The sequence below is a fragment of the Ovis canadensis genome, chromosome 17 (genome assembly GCF_042477335.2).
Source record: "Ovis canadensis isolate MfBH-ARS-UI-01 breed Bighorn chromosome 17, ARS-UI_OviCan_v2, whole genome shotgun sequence".
Taxonomy (NCBI): domain Eukaryota; kingdom Metazoa; phylum Chordata; class Mammalia; order Artiodactyla; family Bovidae; genus Ovis; species Ovis canadensis.
Window position 1 is genome coordinate 50,330,117 of NC_091261.1, and position 21,944 is coordinate 50,352,060.

At 42.4% G+C, this 21,944-nt stretch overlaps 1 protein-coding gene across 8 annotated transcripts in view; it reads right to left on the reverse strand.

Annotated features, from left to right (window-relative positions):
- Window positions 1-21,944, reverse strand: part of RAPGEF2 (Rap guanine nucleotide exchange factor 2) — a 266,791-nt gene that overhangs the window by 173,556 nt on the left and 71,291 nt on the right. For all 8 annotated transcript variants that reach the window (XM_069557277.1, XM_069557276.1, XM_069557279.1 and 5 more), the window contains exons 2-3: window positions 10,712-10,782; window positions 3,314-3,370 (exon numbers count right to left, since the gene is read on the reverse strand). In XM_069557277.1, the coding sequence (XP_069413378.1) occupies window positions 3,314-3,370; window positions 10,712-10,782 (128 nt within the window). The remainder of the gene's footprint in view (window positions 1-3,313; window positions 3,371-10,711; window positions 10,783-21,944) is intronic.

The following is a 21,944-nucleotide window of genomic DNA, read 5'->3' on the forward strand; positions in this document are numbered from 1 at the left end:
GTTATAAAACCAAATTCTGAAAGTCTCTGATATTTCGACTACACTGCGTTCTCCAAGCTCAAGCAGAGAAGTCACTCCCCCCGTGAGGTAAACACAAGAGGTCCCCAGAAAAGCGGTGGTATTACTAAATCATCACAGGAGTTGGACACACCCCCAAAACAGATGTTCTTTCATTTTTAAAACTGCACCTACACCAACTGCTCAGAGCAGAGACAAGCCTGTTCACGGACCATCATCCTTCACACGAGGTCGGCCAAAGCCTGGGGATGTGGCTGGGTGAATCTACATTCAGTCTCTGAACTTCTGGTCTTATGAAATCGGGACCCACAGACTCTTCCCTGCTTACATTGCCACCTGATTCTAATTCGTCAAAAGGAACAATTAACACGACCAACTTGGGCTGCACATTCCAGCCCAAATGCAGTCAACGTAGGATATTCCAAGTCACAGCTGTGTGTGATCAGCAGAGCTCATATTCGTGCCCTAAACTGACTCTATTAAAAAAAAAAAAGTATATTTAAAACACTGCACTCTACCTTCCATTTAAATGGATAATAAATAATAACTGTTAGGAAGCCAGGACATTGCAGGCAGAAGGGCTGGTGAGTTGCAGGGGCCGCCCCTGCCCCTTGGCGAGGCGCCCTCCACCCCATGGAGAGATGCGGTCCTCACCTACATGCTCAGGAGGCATGAAAGGGGTGGGGATGCTGCTGCACAGGCGGACAGCTGAGGCTGCAGAGCTACCAGGACTTCGGGGGGTGAGTCCAGACCCCCCAGGTTGAGCCGTGCTCTCAGGGCAGCTTTCTGTTCTCTCCAAGCCTCAGGGCCCTCCCACATAAAACAGCGGTGATGAAAAGATCCACCAGGACGGCTATAAGGAGGAAGTAAACGAATACACACAAAGCTTGGATTCACGTATGTGGGATGGACAGAGGGCTTGTTACACGTTTGCTGTTATCTCAGCATCAACATGGCCCAGATCATGTTCCAGGGGGAAAGGACAAACTAATAGAAAGCTGACGCTGACTGACACTGGACTGCTGAAACAAATTAATAATACTCATCAGAGATCATCAACCCTAACACACGTACACCCATTCCACAGGTAGCTTTTAATTGCTCCTAAAAGAGAACTAATAGTCTAAGTTATTTACATAACTTGATTCCTTCAAGGATAAATATATTAAGGGCATTTGCCCCCAGTGTGAGTCTTCTCATTACCAATTACATCTGGTTATTTTGTACTCTATTGGATGTACGTACAGCCTTTGAAGCCTAAGATGGATATAGACAGCCAAGAACCATCCTGCATCAGATCCATCCATGTCTTCTTCTAAAATCCATCCGTGGGACTTCCTTGGTGGGGTCCAGTGGTTAAGAATTTGCCTTCCAATGCAGGGGACTCGGGTTCGAGCTAAGATCCCACATACCTCAGGCAACTAAACCTGTGCATCACAACCTCTGAGCCTGAGCACCACAATGGAGACCCAGTGCAGCCAAAATTAAAAAGAAAAAAATCCACCCCTGACTGTCCCATTTCTGCTGTCTTTGTCCCAGTTCAAGCATCATCATCTCAGATTCTGGCAGTGGCCTCCTGACAGATCTCCCTGCCAGTCCACTCAATCCAACTCTCCCCCTGTGCTCTCAGGCAGACACAGATCCTATCTTTGAGGGAATGAGTGGGGCTGGAAGGCCTCTGGTCACATCATTTTGCTGCTTGAAAACTAGTCACTTACCTGTAGATTAAAAGACACTTAAGAAAGATACCAACCAATAAACAAACTATACCCAAAAAATTTAATTTTCATGATATGAAAGAATTATGTTTTGTGGTCTGATGATAATACTGTGGCTAAGCTTTCTTTTTCCTTCTTGAGTCTGTCTTTTAAAGATAAAAACACATATCAAAACGGCTTTGGGTGAATTCCTTCAAAATAATCTACTGGAGGTGGAGTAAGAGATAAAGCACTGTTGGTGATCAGTGGACAGTGTGGCATGATGAATCTATGGGGGTCTGTTTTATTACCATGTCACTAATACTCTGAACATCTGTGATTTTCCATCATAAAATGTAATTGAGAAAGAAAAGTACTCATTTCCAGTTGCCTAAAGAAGCAAGGATGACTTTTTTAACAATACGTTCACAAGCAAACGTGACTATGACCTACCTCTTCTCTTGACCCCACAACACCCCAGGCCACTCGCACTTAACTTGCCACACTGTTCAAAATGTGAGGCCAGGCCCCTCCCCTCTCTGTGCCCCTGTATACATGGTGTCTCCTGCCAAGAAAGTCTCTAGAGACACCAGACACACTAGGATAACGCAGTACAAAGGGCCACTTCTCCCAGACCCTCCCCTGCACCCCTTCTGTGCAAACCTATAGTCTCAGTCATTCTGGTTGGTTAGTTTTTGTTGCTGTTTTCCATTGTTTTCTGTTTGTACTTCTACCAAAAGATTAAAGTCTCCTTAAGGGCAGATACTGTATCTTATTTATTTCAATAAAGACTCCTTATAATATGCATGAAAAGTAGTAATTATTTAGTAAGTGCCTTGAGAAACAGGAAGAAAAGTCAACAGAACAACCATCACTCATGGCAAACATTATCAACAGAATTATATGTCTAGTAGATCAGAACTTACACATCCTTAATACACCAACATTTGTCTATTGCTTGCTTATCACATTCTTTAAGAAACTAGTTGCCATTGTTTCAAGGAGTGTGTTACACACCTTAAAAAGAATATCAATACGATTTAAGGAAGAAACTAAGCCCAGGGAGACATGGGCAGTTTATTTTCCTGTTGGTGGTCCAGTGGTTAGAACTCTATGGTTTCACCACTAGGGCCCAGGTTCAACAGCTGGTTGGGGAACTAAGATCACATATGCCCCAGAGTGCAGTCAAAAAAAAAAAAAAAAGACAAGCCAAAATATGGCATTTATGCTATCATTACCCCTCATCTGATGTGATGGTGGGAATATATGCATTTTCTTCCTTTGGAAAGACTCCAGTCCAGACTATTTCTCATTTAATAACAATAAAAGTCAAAATACGCCATAATGTCAAATACCATCTCTGAACTACATGAGAGACGCATAAACGCATATGCAGACTTATCAGCAAAGGGCTGCAAACTTTTACTTTATGGCCGGAAACAGCTGAAATGCTTCCCATTGCTACAGTATGCAATAAAAGTTAATGCAAAATTAAGTAACGCTGCCTTGACAAGGTGTCCCTAGTAATTCTCTGATACTCTAAGTGCATCACTTAGCTGCCATATCACCCATGGTGCAAAGAAAAAGGAGACACCTACTAGTACAAAACTTCATTGGCTTCATGTCTTTCGTATCTCACAGTTTCACACATCAACCTGTAAAATAAAAATAGAGAGATGAGTTCATCATTTGTCATTAAAAAACACACTAATAGTTTTAAATTGTAAATGAGACATTATATAGAAAATTAAGATTATTTCTATGAATTATCACGACCATTTATTGGCCTCAAGGCAAATATTTATGGTACCTAGGTTAACAAAATAAAATGAAATCTGGTAAAGAAAAGCTTGAAAAGAAACATTTTGTTAGATGTCAGCTTCACCAGGTTTATTTCATAGAGAACAAAATTATATGTGTTTTATACTTTGTAAAGGACACGTGGACAAATTAATGTTCTCCAAGGTAAACAGAAAATGAAAAGGAAGCTGAAAGCCAGAAAGGAAACCTATTAATTTATAAAGTGATAACGTCATCCACAGTTTAACACTGATGTTACTTAACAGTATGGAATTTCAGACAAAAGTAGGCTTTCATTAAAGTCATTATTTTTATGACTAAAATGACTAAACATATGCTTTAAAATTTAAAGATTTGTTATTTCAGCTGATTCATCTCTGAAGGAAAAATTACGGAAACATGAATGTTTAAATATTCAAAATTACCTCAAGAACAGCATCTTCAAAAAAACATATTATATTAAGCCTGAGTAAAATGTCCCAAAAGTACAGAAATGCAAAAGAGAAAATGACTATTTCTCCCTAAGGAGAAACTAAGAAGGAAAAAAAAAGGACTGGCTATAAAAGCAATTATTTCAACAGCATCTGCACTTTGGTCAGTGGGGCTACCAACCTCCAATCTGTGAAACACTGGGATCAACACACACAGACATGTTCCCTGTCTGCAAACTCCAAACAATGCCACTCACTCTTGGGTTTTTTTTTCACTTGAAAACACCTCACCTGAGTTCTCTTTTGCCTTGCTCTTCCTGTGACCACCACCCTAGTTCAGAGTCCCTCGGCCTCTCAACCCCTATCCCGAAACATTCACTGAACTCCGGGAGGCAGCATGGGTCCTTGAACACACATTAAACACAGAGTTTTAAGTGACTGAATCACACGAATTCTTCCCAGGAAAGGATGAGAGACTTAAGTCATGGGTCTAAAAATACCAGGTCTTAAATTATGTAACAGGCTCTGCCCTGCTTCCTGTCGCATCCTCTCCGAGATCTCGGTCTTGCTACAGTGGCTCCTGTGCTCCTGCGCGCTCATCTCCTCCCTCCCCATCACGCGTTTCTCCCTCTTTCCTGAATGGCTTCCTTTGATACATGAACATACCTTACGTCCATCGCCCATACAGAGGGAGGGGACACTCTTGAACCCACAGCCCCTCCAGCTACTATCCACATTCGCTTTTCCCATGATGGAAATTCTCTTTTTAGAGTTGTCTACATTAATAAACTGTCTCCATTCTCTCGTCCTCCTCCCACTCCCCAATCACCAGGTCCTTGAAACTCAAAACAAACAAAGAAACACCTCGAAGAACTACCAGCATCCTGTTATCTAAGTCTTTTCTGACCTTGTACCAATTCCACTTCTCAGTAGCATGTGATGACTCTCTTTTCCTTCTAGCATTATCTTCTCTAACTCTCCTGGTTTTCCTCTTATTCAATTCAGTTCAGCAGCTCAGTTGTGTCAGACTCTTTGCGACCCCATGGACTGCAGCACGCCAAGCCTCCCTGTCTATCACCACCTCCCAGTGTTTACTCAAACTCCTGTCCACTGAGTCGGTGATGCCATCCAGCCATCTCATCCTCTGTCGTCCCCTTCTCCTCCCACCCTCAATCCTTCCCAGCATCAGCGTCTTTTCAAATGAGTCAGTTCTTCGCATCAGGTGGCCAAAGTATTGGAGTTTCGGCTTCAGCATCAGTCCTTCCAATGAATATTCAGGACTAATTTCCTTTAGGATGGACTGGTTGGATCTCCTTGCAAACCAAGGGTCTCTCAACAGTCTTCTTCAACACCACAGCTCAAAAGCATCAATTCTTCAGTGCTCAGCTTCCTTTATAGTCCAGCTCTCACATCCATAAATGACTACTGGAAAAACCATTGCTTTGACAGATGGACTTTTGTTGGCAAAGTAATGTCTCTGCTTTTTAACATGCTGTCTAGGTTGGTCATAACTTTTCTTCCAAAGAGCAAGCGTCTTTTAATTTCATGGCTGCAGTCACCATCTGCAGTGATTTTGGAGCCCAAAAAAATAAAATCTCTCACTGTTTCCCCATCTATTTGCCATGAAATGAAGGGACCAGATGCCATGATCTTAGTTTTCTGAATGTTGAGCTTGAAGCCAACTTTTCCACTCTCCTCTTTCACTTTTATCAAGAGGCTCTTTAGCCCTTCTTTGCTTTCTGCCATAACAGTGTTTATCATTTGCATATCTGAGATTATTGGTATTTCCCCAGTAATCTTGATTCCAGGTTGTGATTCATCCAGCCCAGCATTTCTCATGATGTACTCTGCATAGAAGTTAAAAAAGCAGGGTGACAATATACAGCCTTGACGTACTCCTTTCCCAATTTGGGACCAGTCTGTTGTTCCATGTCCAGTTCTAACTGCTGCCTCCTGACCTGCATACAGATTTATCAAGAGGCAGGTCAGGTGGTCTGGTATTTCTGCCTTTAAGAATTTTCAAGTTTGTTGTGATCCCACAGTTAAAGGCTTTGGCATAGTCAATAAAGCAGAAATAGATGCTTTTCTGACACTTTCTTGCTTTTTCGATGATACAATGGATGTTGGCAATTTGATCTCTGGTTCCTCTGCCTTTTCTAAAACCAGCTTGAATATCTGGAAGTTCACAGTTCGCATACTGTTGAAGCCTCGCTTGGAGAATTTTGAGCATTACTAGCATGTGAGATGAGTGCAACTGTGTGGTAGTTTGAACATTCTTTGGCATTGCCTTTCTTTGGAATTGGAATGAAAACTGACCTTTTCCAGTCCTGTGGCTACTGCTGAGTTTTCCAAATTTGCTGGCATATAGAGTGAAGCACTTTCACAGCATCATCTTTCAAGATTTGAAACAGCTCCACTGGAATTCCATCACCTCCACTAGCTTTGTTCGTAGTGATGCTCCCTAAGGCCCCCTTGACTCCACATTCCAGGACATCTGGCTCTAGGTGAGTGATCACACCATCGTGATTATCCTGGTCATGAAGATTTTTTGTACAGTTTTTCTGTGTATTGTTGCCACCTCTTCTTAATGTCTTCTGATTCTGTTAGGCCCATACCATTTCTGTCCTTTATTGTGCCCATGTTTGCCTGAAATGTTCCCCTGGTATCTCTAATTTTCTTGAAGATATCTCTAGTCTTTCCCATTCTATTGTTTTCCTCTATTTCTTACCAAGCATTTTTTCTGACTCCTTTGGACTCCATGCCAGTTTCCTGACCAGGAACTGAACCCAGACCCTCTGCAATAACAGTGCAGAGTCCTAACCACTTGACCACCAGGGAACTTCCTACTTGACTTCTAATGGACCATCTCCAGGGGCTGTCAGACCTTCTCCTCTGCACCATGTAACCTTATCCAGTCTGATTTTTAACGTCATCCATAAACTGATGGCTTCCAAAGCCATACCCCACACCTAAGCCCTCACTGTGATAACCACTCTTCTAAATGCCAAATTGGTGTAATATCCATTTCATCTTCAAAACATTCAAAAAGATCTTAAATTTCTACCCTACAAATCTGCTTTTTCCCAGTCATAACCCAAGTGTTTAGGCCAAAAACTTTGGCATCATCATCCTTGACTCCTCTCTTTTGTTCACAGCCCGTCTCTTTCCACCAGTTCCTGTTTCAAAAAGATATCCTCCCAGGCTGACCACATTCACCACCCACCTGTGAAAACCTGGTATCAGTCATCATGCTCGAATGCACCATCGCTCAGTCCTGCCTGACTCTGTGGCCCCATGGCCTGCCAGGCTCCTATGTCTATGGAATTACCAAGGCAAGAATATTGGAGTGGGCTGCCCTTTACTCCTCCAGGGGATCTTCCCAACCCAGGGACAGGACCCAAGTTGCCTGCACCTCCAGCACCGGCAGGTGGATTCTTTACTGCTGACTCACCTGGGAAACCCGTCTAAGCCATCATCCCACTGTTATCTCCTACGAGGACCACAGAGGTAGCTTCTGCTTCTATTCTGCGCACCTGTTGCCTGTTCACCTGACATGCAGTCACAGAACCTCACACCTGCTCTTAATCTCCACTGCCTTCAGGAGAAAATCCAAGCCCCTGTCCTTGAATACAGCCCTGTGCTGTTGACTGCACCGAGCATCCCGACCTACACTCACCTTCCCACAGCTCCTGCCCGCTCCCACCCAGAGCATCAGGACCCATTGGCACCGTGGGGATCTCTGAGCAGCTGAGCTGGCACAAATGTTCCCTCTTTTCAACCACAAAGTAAGAGCAGCCCAACATGCTAACATCTGAATGAAACAACAGTGGTCTACACCCCTAAATCCTGTCTGCCCCACTAGGAACATAAGCTTCGTGGCGGCAGGGGTCTGGGCAACTTCACTGAAGCATCTCCACGGCCGACCTGATTTCCAGCACATAGCAGGCATGAGGTGACAACTGATGACTGCATAAGTCAGCCTAACCAGCACCAACAGAAGATCAGGGCAAAATCAACTATATGACAAAGCTGTAAATACATGGGGAAAGTACCAAAAAAAATTTTTTCTTAACTGCTGTTAACAGAATGTTTGATCTTCCCCAAACTCCTAAAGAATATACTAGCCACATTTCAGTTGTCCCTTAATGTCTAAAATTGCCTGTGTAATAATAATTATGCTCATCCATAATGCTGAAGAATGTATACATGGACACACACACACATATACTATATACAACTATATATATATATATATATATATATATATATATATATATATTTCCCCCCCAGCAAGCTCTTGTTTCCAACACCGAATGGCCACAGTTACTCTGCTTTTTAAAGGTATTTTGGCCTCAACTCCCAACTGGAGCTTCCTCCTCCCCTTTGGCAAACATGCTGCCTCTAATCCATATGGATTAAGGGAGTAAACATTAGAAAATGACGCTGCGTGGGAAAGACATCCAGGTTCTCGGTGAAGCTCTGAACCCTTCAGATTGGGTAGAGTGAGCGACCTCACAGCGACACGGCCAACTGACTGCACATGACAAAGTGCTCGGGATCCATGCACTGATGGCCCCACAGCGCACCACGCGGGGCTCCCAAAGAGGAAAGCCTCCCCACCCGCCGCCCCCCCAATACCGGTGTCCTGCTGCCCAGCACTGAGGAAACAGACTTGGAAAATCTTACGAGCAGCTTTTTTTTGTTGTCTTCCTAAATTTGGAAAACTGCATTACATGGAAGTCTTAACTGCTCTGTTTAATCCCACAGGGAAAACTTTTATTTATAAAATTCAAAGGGAGTAACATCTAAATAAGATGTATTTTCCCCAGAAACAGTGGTTACTACAAAGCAGTTTATCCAAGTCATTGAGTTTATCTGTACCTCTTTTCTCACTATTATTCATTTTGGTATTCCAATCTTATTCTAAAAACGGACTTAGTTTCAGCTGATGTTTTTCATAAATATGAGAAACAAACTACTTTTCAACATAAGCAGAACAAGATAAATATCCTAAAGGTGTCTCTTTGTAACTTCATGCCAACAGAGTTGAATGGTCTCCAAAATGGACTTCTTAAGGTACAAATACACTAAACTGTACTGTGGAAATAATCAGTTATTTCCAGCCAAAATTTACTTTTGAAACAGCAGGAAATTGATGGTTCTGAAGCAGGTTAAGGGGTGTATGGGGCTTTATTATATTACCTCTACTTTTTTAATCTTGAAAATCTTCATAAGATGTATTAAAATTTTCCCTTTTTATTGCATAGAATTACTATTACCTTAAATAATTTTATGACCACATATACTACAGACACACATTATATAATCAATATAATCTAACTATCGAGACATTACCCATGTGAATTTTTACATGCATCTGGCAAAGTTTGCATTTGTATATTAATCAATTTGCATTTGTGGGTTCACTGCACTCAGTAAAACAGATAATTGGCACTACAGGCTTTTCCTAGGATGCTGCTGCTGCTGCTGCTGCTGCTAAGTCGCTTCAGTTGTGTCTGACTCTGTGCGACCCCACAGACAGCAGCCCCTCAGGCTCCGCCGTCCCTGGGATTCTCCAGGCAAGAATACTGGAGTGGGTTGCTATTTCCTTCTCCAATGCATGAAACTGAAAAGTGAACATGAAGTCACTCAGTCGTGTCTGACTCTCAGCAACGCCATGGACTGCAGCCTACCAGGCTCCTCCGTCCATGGATTTTCCCAAGCAAGGGCACTGGAGTGGGTTGCCATTGCCTTCTCCTTTCCTAGGATAGCTGCCATCAAAATTCATAAAATGAAAATTTCATTCACACTTTAGAAATTATCCTCACTTTAATTTGAGCCATCTTTTAAATTCCCAATGGTTTGGCCCTTTCTAATAAAACTTGACTGAATTTTTAAACACTTAACCGACAATCTATTTTAAATGATTTTCATTAAAAATTTAATTTTAGAAGTATTCAATCCTCTTGATATGTTTTTCAATTAACAACTAAATATGAAATTGACATGCTCAAAAATTAATTAGTGTTTAAAGAGTAAAAGGGAAATATATAGAAAAAGTATTCCTTTCATAATTAAAAACTGCTGGTATCAAAAGTATCTGGAGATGGAGGAAACAGAATTTTCCCATAACTTCCTTGTTGGTGTTTATATGCAATCCTTCTTCCCAATGTCCTTTCTTTTCTGTTCCAGTTAATCACTAGATTATCCAAGATGTTTTGATCTTTTAGTATAAGCCCAGATAACCATAAATAAGCCTGCTGTGTTACTGTACTAGAGAAGCAATTAGAGTTTTACGAGTGGACTCACATAAAACCAACTACGGTATAAAGTGAGTTTCCCAGAAAAGGGCAGACAACTTAATGCAATAAATACATCCCATACAAAGACCTAAAACATACTAAAACAATGAACTGAGTCCTTCTCTGAACAGTTAAAAACATTCTGGTTTCATATGTATCTGAGTGCTAAGAAACTGATTTTTATTTACCAGGATGGCAAACAATGCTCCTTTGGTGTATTCACCAAGTGGGGTTTATTACCTTAGGTGAGAAGATGGACAGGAAGGAGAGAGGTGATCACTCTGGCAGAAATGTCAAAAATTACAACGTGGATGTAAAACTTACAAGGCCAAGTACGGAGGCCAGATGAGGCAGAGTGCTCAGAAGTAAGTTATCTTTAATCCTACAATCCTACTTCTACAGGATAATAAATGATCATATCAAATTCTAGCATCCCACTGTTATTCATCTTAAACTGACTTACCTAAGCTGATGCTCTCTCAGGTTGGACAAGGCTTCCATCCCATGTAAATAGGAATACACTATTTCCAGATCCTGTTTGAAAAAAAAAAGGACAGGAATTATTAGACTTGTCAGGAAAAGAGGCTTCTAAAATAAGTCATTATATTTACAGACCAAATTAAAGATAGCTTTTTTTCAAATACAAGTTTTTTAGACATCAAAAATCACTTTTCATATTAAGAGAAATCCTGGGCCTACACAATGTCATCCATCACAACTGCCTTTGGGACACATACAAAGGCCATAAAAATATAAATGGCACTGGCTCAAAGTTATGAAAATAAATTCCTCATAAGTTGTTACCAATTATTTTCTGGCTTTAACAGTAAAATATCAAAAGTAAGGTTTTAATTGTAAAGTACAAATATTTGCCAGTTCAGTCATTATTTTCTTGATTAATGCATGTTACTTCATGCCTACACTTAAAGATGAGCATGAATCCAATTTTTCTTTCCAATTTTTACCAAGTGACATTTCTTACATACAGAAATATTTAAATTTAAATATTCTCTTTTTAAAAAAGAGACACTTGCCTTGTTTTAACAGATCATGTTACAATACATAGAAAAAAGAGTCCTAGTAATTCATGGAAGTTTAGAACAGGTAAAGATTCAAAATCCTGTTTATACTGATTTACATGACAAGCCAGCAAGGAACCAGCTCTTTTTTTAATTGTGGTATAGTTGATGTATAATATTATGTAAGTCTTAGGTGTACATGAGTTAGTATTTTAAGACTCCAGTGAATAACAGCTTCTGATCTCAAGAATATGAATAGATGTTTACTCCTCCTCCAAATCTTGGCCAAAATCTAAAACAAACATATTTTAAAATATCTGTAAAATTATCCTCTTCGTTTTTAAAACAAAAGCCCTATTGAGATATTCACATTTTTTTTTTCTGGTGGGAGACCACAGGACCAGGTAGGGGGTGCAAAAACCTCCACCCCTACCCCATACTGAGGCTACACCTCCTTCTAGAGAGTCACTGTAAGCAGGCCCAGAGGTTCTCAGATATATTAGAACTCAAGATTTATCGCTTGTGAATAATTCCATGGTTTGTCTTTGTCAAACACCATCATAATTCCTGGCATTTTACCACCCCAAAACAACCCCATAACCATTAGTACTCTCTCCCCATCCTCCCTTTCCCTAGCTCCTGGCAAGCATTAATCTGTTTTGTGCCTACAGAATTGCCTATTCTGGACATTTCGTATAAATGGAATCTAACAATGGAATACGCGCTCTTTTGTGACTGGCTTCTTTCTCTTGGCCTAATACCTTCAGGGTTCATCTATGCTGCAGCAGGTAATGATACTTTCCTTTGTATTGCAAAATAATATTCCACGGTAGACATGCCACATTGTGTTTATCCATTCATCAGCTAATGGACATTCGGGCTTTCCCTGCTTTATGACTGGCATGAATAATGCTGTTATCAACTCTCATGCATACATTTCTGCTTGCACACCGGTCTTTAGTTCTCATGGGAATGTATATACCTGGAGCAGAACTGCTCATTCATAAGATAACTCTTGTCTTTAGCTTGTTCACCTAAGTGGCTACATCTGAGGACTCTAATTTCTCCACATACATCCTTGCCAACACTAATGTCTGTCTTTTCTATTTTAGCCTTCCTAGGTGTGTTTGAAGGTGCTGACTTGTATTTCCCTAATGACAATTTTTCACGTGCTTACTGGCCATTTATACATCTTTGGGTAAATATCTATTCAATTTTTTGTTCACTTTTTAATTGGGCTATTTGTCTTCATCATTGCATGTTGAGGATTCTTTATGTATTCTGGATAGAAGGCCCTTTCCAGATACATTACTGGGTAACATTCTCTCCCTTTCAGTGGGCTGCCATTTCACTTTCTGGGATAATGCCCTTTGAAGCACAGGGTTTTTAATTCTGATGAAGTTCAACTTATCTACTCTTTTGTTGTGTATGTTTTTATAGTCAGATTTAAGAAACAGTTATCTGACCCAAGGTCACAAAGATGTATTAATATATTTGCTTCTACATAGAGTTTCTTCTTCTATAGTCGTAGCTCTTACGTTTAAGTCTATACTCCATTTTTAATTATTTTACATATACAGTAAGGTAAGCATTCAACTTCATTCTTTTACATGTAGATATCCAGTTATCCTATCATCCTCTATGGAAACACACTATTGTTTCCCCAGTGAACTGTATCACTACCCTTGCTGAAGATCAATGGCTCACAAGTGTCAATATTTATGTCTGTACTCTGAGATCTATCCCATTGGTCTACAAGTCCGTCCTCGTGCCAGAACCACATAAGGTCTCATTTATGCAGCTTTAGAGCAAGTGTGAAATCAGAAATTGTGAATGTTTCAAGCTTATTCTAGTTTCTTGGGTACATGTGAATTTTAGAATCAGCTTGTAAATCTCTGCAGAAAAGCCAGCTTTAAAAAGGATTGCAATGAAACTAAAGATCAATTCAGGTAGTGTTGCTCCTGTAACAATACTGTCTCCTAATCCATGACATGGGATGTTTTTCCCTTTACTTAGGTCTTCCTTAATTTCTTTCAACAATGTTCTGTACTTTTCATTACACAAATCTTGTACTACGTCTGTTAAATTTAATCCTCTGTCTCGGGTAAGAAAAAATTTTTGAAACCTTAAGGGTACCTTTGAGAACAATTCAAACTATGCGTGCAATTATATTTCATACATCAAGGGCAGAGATAACAGACAATGATTGACAGAATAAACTAGGCAAGGAAATTAAAACCTTTCTAAGAGGATTCCAAGAAGATTTTAGAATATTATGATGTGCTGGGGGGTGGGGGTGGAGGGAAGACCTCATTTATGATTCTCAATTGCCCCAATTTAAAACTTACAATACAGAAATTTAAAGTAGCACCTTCTGATGGTAAAGTTTCAGATAAAGTGAAGGACTTTCATTTTATTCATCTGTAGCTTTATTTCCCACAAATCTTACGAAAGCTATTTATAGACTGAAATCTACATGTAGATCTAAAAATTCAATACAAATAAGAAAGCTAAAACAAAACCATCCCCACTATCCAGTCCAAAACCCCTTCTTAGGAAGCAATCCTACCCCAATCATAATATTTTTTGTGCAGGTAGGAAAAGCCAATAAAAATGTCTCAAATAATGAGTTTTAATTCTCATAATGGAAAGTCCTTCTGAATAATGCTAAGATTCACATTCTATTTTATGTATTATAAATGTGTGCTGCTGTAGTCCTTAAATAGTAACACAGAAACTACCCTCCCATTTCTGAAGAGTTTATAATCTGAGTCTAACACGAAAGTCTGACATTTTTTTCACTGAAATATTGATCAACCTGTTATAATCTGCCCAAGGCCCATAGTACTTCCAACAGGCAAGACTATTTACGTTCATTAACCTTAATCAGGCACATACATTTACACTGAAAAAGTCTATTTAGCAAAGGAGTAGAAAGAAATAGGATTTTTCAAAAGTGCAAATCTCTGGATCAGGAAGATCCCCTGGAGAAAGGAACGGCTACCCAGTCCAGTATTCTTGCCTGAAGAATTCCATAGACAGAGGAGTCTGGTGGGCTGCAGACCATGGGATCGCAAAGGGTCAGATGGCGTCCAGGGTTTCCTCTATTACTCTTAGAGTGAGTCTAGAGAAAAGAAACTTGGGCCGCATGGTCTGTGCCTCAGGGAGCTTGGAAACTCCAGGACAGACACCATGTTTCCACATGAAGCTGTCACAGGGAAGGCAGTTTCATCTAGCTGGAATTAGATGACTTCCCAGAGAGTCCACCTCAACCTGAGATCTCTTCTCCGTAACTAACAGAGTCAATGTAACGCACTGACGTCTGCAGGCAACAAGTAAGTTGATGTAATGTTTCGCTTGTGACCAGCACAGGTTTGGGTGAGTCAGAAAGCTTAGGAAAGGCATCAGGAAATCTCTGGCCTCAGACTCCCAGGGATGAAAGACAATGCGCAGAGAGGAGCCACAGAGATTCAGACTAAGAAAGGGGAAAGATGCTGGCAGCCGGGCTTCCAGCAACACAGAGCCCGAGACCCAAAGACTAGGTTTCCTAGAGATGAGGGATTGCAGGGGACTTAAAATACACTGAAAGGCAAAAAGGAAGACAAGGTTTTCTTCTCCTCTCCTAGGAGCAAGGTGGGCTGGGTGGTATTTTGCAATAGGCAAGTGTGGTCTTTTCTTTCTTATCAATTTCTTCTACCCTCTCCCCAGGTGTCCAGTGGCCTGAATCACCCCCACCCTCAGTCTAGGCCCCCCACTCTGGTCTACAAGCTAACAAGAGAAGACCTGAAGCAAATGTGAGTGATCAGAGGGGTCTTGTATCTTCCCAGGGGAACTACCGGTCGACGTCTACATTTCCACAGTCCAAATAAATCTCCAGGTGGTCGGACGTTTCAGAAACGAAATACACTGGGGCGTGAGGGACAAGACCCAGGGATCTAGGCTCTGCCGGGAGCCACCTCACCCCTCAGCGCCGGCCCCTCACACTTCAGCCACTTTTCACGCAGAGGTTTCAACCCTCATCGGCCCTTCTGGGTTGGCCTTTGCCAAAATAACCTATGAGCTGGTACACGGAACTGCCTTCACCCAGCAAGGAGACAAACAGGCATAAGGGCAGGTGCTGAAGAGACTTACTTCAAACCCATTAGAGACCTGCCGCGTGGATGCATCTCAGAGCAAACTCCCTCATAACAGGAACAAGGAAACACATGCCCTTCCAGGACTTACATGCTTGGATGCTTTTTTTTCCCATTTCTACACAAAGAAACATTCAGAGTGAAGTTTTCAACAAACTTGCCTATAGGGAAAAAGTTCTGGAGCCTTACATCACCTGAAATGCTCCAACTGTCATTTGTCAAGAAACCATGATTTGCAAACAACCTTCTAACCTCCCGTTACACCTCCCATGACAAATAAAATCCACATAACCACTGCTATTTTAAAAGGCCTTCAAAAATATAAGTGATCCCCCCCTACAAAATTCTCTAGTCTTAGACACAAACAGGAACATGTTGCTTTAACCAGGAAGCAGCATTTTTCCAACAATAGATCTTTTTGAGGAAGGACATCCTTTTTTTCAAAAATAGATGTTATTTGAAAGCAGCGAAAAGTCATAAAACTGCTATAGCCCTGTAGACAGGAACAATGATGGACAGACAGGAATGCAGTATTCCATGAAAAAGACTTTTTTTCGCCCCAAATATAATCCAGTGTTCTTGCCTGGAGAATCCCAGGGACGGGGGAGCCTGGTGGGCTGCCATCTCTGGGGTCGCACAGAGTCGGACACGACTGAAGTGACTTAGCAGCTTAGCATAAACCATGTTATCAAACTCAAGAGTATTCTTTTAAGTCAGAGGTACTCAACCTTTTGGTCAGTAGGATCCAGTTTCGTGGAAGACAATTTTTCCACAGACTGGGGCAGGGGGGAGGAATGGTTTGGGGGTGGGGGGGTGGGTATGGTTCAGCCAGTAATGAGAATGATGGGGAGCAGCAGATGAAGCCTCACACACTTTGCCCACAGCTCACCTCCTGCTGTGCAGCCTGGTTCTTAAAATCTGACCCCGGGGTTGGGGATCCCTGCTGTAGGTCACTGAAAAGAATGACTGCTCACAACCTAAGGAATTCTCTTGCTCAGAGTCTGTAAACACAACCCAGGGCCAACATGAAGAAGTCAGGAAAGCTTTCCACATCGTGGGCGCCTTCTCTGGTACCTCCTAAGAGACTCACACAGGAGGGAATCAGCCTCAGAGCAAACTTAAGATTCACCAGGAATTAGGTTTTAACTCCCCTTGTTTACCAGCATGAGGACTGGCTAAGCAGTAAGGGTGTATTTAACATGACCTTTGAAGAGCTGAGAGAGGAGACATCCCTCACCTTTCCTGTCCGTCTCCTCCACAGATGCTCTGCAAATGGAGTGGGCGGGAGAGGGAGGAGGTTTGCTACACTCTACTAGGAGAAACAACATATCCTTCTCCTTTAAAGTAACTTCATATTTCATATATGAAGCTGCATATTTGAATCAGAATCACAAGCAAGGTACAACCTTGCAGTTAGTTATAAGATCAATTTAAGAGGCAAAGTTGATTCCTTTAAAAATACTGCATCTCAATCATCACAGAAACTAAGGCCAAGACCACGCTAGAGCTCAAGGCCCACACGGTGAACCACCCTGCCAGCTTCTTGGGACCGGAGACTGCAGTGCTGACCCACCGCTCTCTGTTGCCAAGACAACAAGGTACTGCATCCTTCCAGCCTTAGACCACTAGCAAGGAATTACAGTTCTGTCCTGCACAATAATGACAAGGAGGTTAAAAGCCAAACTATCCAAGGCTCAAGCTCCCGGTCACAGCCAGGAGGTGGAGGACCGAAGTTGGGGGGACATCTGCTGGCTTTGCTGTGTCTACCCACACCAAGGTAAGCTTAAAAGTTTTACCTAGCAGAAGCCACGGTTCTCTAACTAAAACATTTTAAAACCACCCTTGGGAGGTAATGGAAAGAACACGCACTCTGGCGTCCTCCTCCCCATTGCTGCGAAGGCCTGCAACCCTGGATGTGTTACTGAGACACTATTTGCATACCAGCATATAGATCATCTGGAGAAAGGTATGACAACCACTCCAGTACCCTCGCCTAGAGAATCCCATGGACAGAGGAGCCTAGCAGGCTACAGTCCATGGGGTTGCGAAGAGTCGGACAGGACTGGAGTGACTGGGCCCACACGCATGCATGACTCTTCTTCTTGACTGGGTCATGTGACTAAAAGACACATAGTTTCATAATGACACACGGCACATACAGACCCTTGGGGAGCAGGGCAGCTGGTTTCATGACCTGTGAGATTTGCAGAAAGGCAGGCACACAGTAACATCGAGAATTACAAACTTTTAAATACTACCAAAATTTATATACTTTAGAATTTGTATATATCAATGCATGCTCTTCATATGTTTATCTGGCCAAAAAATAAGTCAAATGAATTTTTTATAAAACATGCAAAGGGCCCCTGGATGACCATCTGCATCAATCCAGCTTTTATACCACGGATGGTACAAAGGGAGCTGACCAGCCTCAGAGCACAGACCTGCCTGCGCTTTTCAGGCCTGTCACCACCTGCTCCCAAAGCCCCTCAGGCTGGCTTCCCAGGAAAGCCTCCACCGATAGTCGTTGCACCCCTCCCATACAGATAGCTGGCAGTGTACGGCCCACCCTAACACAGAGTCCCTTGAACACACTGGTCCTCCCTCACCCTTGGGTAAGTGTCCTTCAACTCTACCCACCGGCGGCAGGGACTGCTTCGTGAGCCAACCACATGGGCCCCCAAGTGAGATCTGTGCAGCCACTTTATATTTCACCTCCTCCACCAGAGAAGAAACACCTCAAAGTCACTGTTTTACATGTTGTTCTAATCTTTGCATCTAGCAACAGGCTGTGCTGCAAAGAAGGAACAGGCCCACACTCCTGCAGAGCCGATGGTATCTACAACCTACACACATGGTGAGCTCGACCCGGGAGTACATGGTGAGCGCGACCCGGGAGTAACCGAGACAAAGGGCAGGGGGAACGCTGTTCTCGGCCCCAGTATCCAGACAAGCTGAGGCAATTCTCCATATGGCCACCAGGGGGCAGAGAGGACTAGCAGTCCTTCAAGGGCTTACACACCGAAGTAGGAGATGGATCTTTACATCATCCCTTAGGGTTGTGCAGAGACCACGACCATCCTTTCTCCTCTGTCCCTAAAGAGAGGGCATAGGGGATGGGAGACAGGTCCACCAGCACTCTTGATAAAATCATTTCATTTCTATCATCCCCAGAAGGAAAAAGTCATATTTTAAACCTCTACTCCACCCCCACCCCTCACAACTTGGTAAAGCACCAGAGCCTTTAAAACAAAAATATTCCATACTGTGATAACTGCTGTCATCACATACTTCAGGGAAATGTTACAGAAAAATCCATGGTGGACTGTTATGATTTTGAGTAAAACTTTTTTTTGACTGTGTTATAATCAGTTTTTTGGACTTCCCTGGTGGCTCAGACGGTAAAGCGTCTGCCTGCAATGTGGGAGACCTGGGTTCGATCCCTGGGTCAGGAAGATCCCCTGGAGAAGGAAATGGCAACCCACTCCAGTACTCTTGCCTGGAAAATCCCATGGACGGATGATCCTGGTAGGCTACAGTTCATAGGGTCGCAAAGAGTCGGACACAACTGAGTGACTTCACTTTCACTTAATCAGTTTATTAATTGTGTACAGTATTGTAAAATACTTGTAAAATATCAATAGGAGAAAGTGTGAGAGGATATATGAGAACTCTTTGTACCAGCCTCTCAACTTTTCTGTAAACCTAAAACTGCTCTAAAAATAAAGTACTTTTAATTAACTTTTATTGGAGTATAGTTGATTTATAAGGTTGTGTTAGTTTCTGCTATATGGCAAAGTGATTCAGTAAACTTTGTTCTTAAACAGCAATTTCAACCTAAATCTTATGAAGGCTGTTTCTGAGTTTACTATAACTTACACCCAAAAGGAAGACCATGCCCCAGACCTGCGATTTCATTCAAATTCACAAGTCAAAAACGCAGGAAAATCTGTGATTATATTCCAGTCATCTACAGCTCAGTCTGGAAGCATTACTTCAGCCCTTGACTCTCGAGCAACTGCATCTTTTTAAGACAGCAGATAAGGAATTCTAGAAGTAAAAGATACTGATTTAAGTTATTGTGTTTGTCCAAAACTACCTTAAGGGTTCCTTAGAGCTTTAAAAAAAACAGAGTTTTTGAATAGTTCCTAAACTTCAGACAGAAGTAATTCTAAGGCAATTACCTTTTGAATTAACCATGAAAATTACAAAAGAGACATCAGAGTTAGGCAGAGCACACCCTTGCCCCATGCCTCCTGCGCTTCCAGGTGGCAGGGAGCCTAAGTGTCACATTCCAGGGGAGATGAACTGAAGAAGGCAGAAAAGTACTTCCTAAATTCTAAGAAGCAGTGGAAGTACCACATCATCCTCAAAGTTTATCTCTTATTGAAGAAAACGTAAGAGTTAAATGATTCAGAAGCAACCGCCACCCTACGGTAGGTTTTATGCTTCTAAAGGAGAAGTGTTACGTTTAGCAAGTTAGACACCCATCACACGCTGCGTCCATTGCCCTGTCCCAGGGGAAAACAGCCATGGAAGCAAGTATTGTTTCTGAGGATTAAAATTTCTCACTGTGAGTGTGTGTGTCACTCAGTCGTGTCCAATTCTTTGTGATCAGACTGTAGCTCAACAGGCTCCTCTGGCCATGGGATTCTCCAGGCAAGAATACCAGAGTGGGTTGCCATTCCCTTCTCCAGGGAATCTTCCAAACCCAGGGATCAAACCCAGGTCTCCTGAATTGCAGGTGGATTCTTTACCATCTGAGCCACCAGGAAAGCCCACAATTCCTCATTAGAAAAATCAACAATTGTAACTAAAAACTCATCCTGGGGACAGATAAGAAAAATATCAAGTGGCTAAATCACAGAGTCAGTATGAGCTTCAGAGATGATATCTCCCCTTCAGAACAATGCCCATGACCAAGCCGACAGCTCCCCAGAATTCACATCTTTCGGGCAGCGAGAATAATCATCAAAACAGATCTTTTGAAGTAACTCTCTCATTTTAATCTCTCAGACTGCCAAATACGTAGTCAAATGTTAACTGCCCATGTATAGAGATTAACACACTAGAAAATGATTTGCCATGAACTGAATGCCAGCCTGGCTTTTGTTCTCTGTGAATAGGTGAGCAGGTAGTGAATGAGCACATTTTAAGTTACCATTTCAAATTCTGATTAAGTACAACTGAAAAGGTAAATCAGCTGTACACACACATGCACACAATGCCCCCAACTCATAGAAAATGATTCCTGGACCATCTTCCATTTCTTTTTTTTTAAAAAAGGAGCTACACATGCCCCCTGGGCCCAGTTCTCCTCTAAGGACACAGTTAAAACCTTGGGCCCGGGATGGCACTCTTTCCCAGGGATGGTCTGGCTCTGATTAAGCCCTGCAGAAGCCGAGCTGGTGTTGGGTGGGGCGAGCTGGTGTTGGGTTGGGGGGGGGGGGGGGCACAGCCCACTGAAAACCTGGCAACAGGGGCCAGAGCTGCAGAACCACCCTCAGGACACCTCCAGGTCCAAAGACAACCTAACTGCAGACGACCAGGCCAATGTCAGCATCCCCACTGCGGCGGGTTCACACAGTCCTGGGAAAACAAAAGCCAAGCGGAACAGGTCACCGAGGACACACAGGCTCTCCGCAGAAAGGAAGCGCTTCCGAATGAAAGCAGGTTTTAAATATAGAAAACCTCATTGCTGCCATTTTTCTAGGACAAAAGACAAAAATAATTGGACATCTGTTTTTCCCATCTTGAATGTTTTACCGAGGAGTCAACCACCAAGAGTATTACTTATTCTCAAACTTCTCTGTTTCTCAAGAGGACAGGACAAGCACATAAAAACATTCTGCGGACACAGTTAAAGCTTTCCAACTCTGTTCATCAGAAATGAACTAAGTGCTCAAGGCATGTTAGGTGCCATTCAAAACTGATCTCTTTCAGATCTGTCCATATGAGATGAAGTGGCTGGGCGAGGGTAAGTTTAACCATCCCATCAGATGAACACTAGGGGCGGGGGGCCGGGGTGGGGCACAGTTACAAAAAAGGAAGTGCATTACTAGACTGCAGAGAAGACATAAGGACTAGTAAACATACATATAAAATACTGATAATGCAGTGCTCCTTTAGAAAGAACCACAGTCGTAATTTCTGAAGCATCCTGCCTCTCGATGATGTTTCAAACTCTCCTTGGACACTAACGTCTAACATCTTTATCTTACATCTGTCCTACCTCCCACACCTGTACAGGGGGTACCACCCACCCCTGACAGCTTAAATCTGCGGATGTTTCCACTTGATCTGTATGATGGGCTCCATCACATTCAAAATTAAGTGGCATAAATCAAGAGACCTTTGGCCATCACAACAGCAATGCATGCTTGCTCGCTCTTAAACACACACACACACACACACACACACACACACGGAGCCCTTTGGGCATCATTATGAAGACGCTCCAGAAACCAGAAGGAGGCAAAGAGCCCTTGGTGAATTCAGTTACCACTTAGGAGCCATCACAGCCAGAAGGGGAATGAGAAAGGAG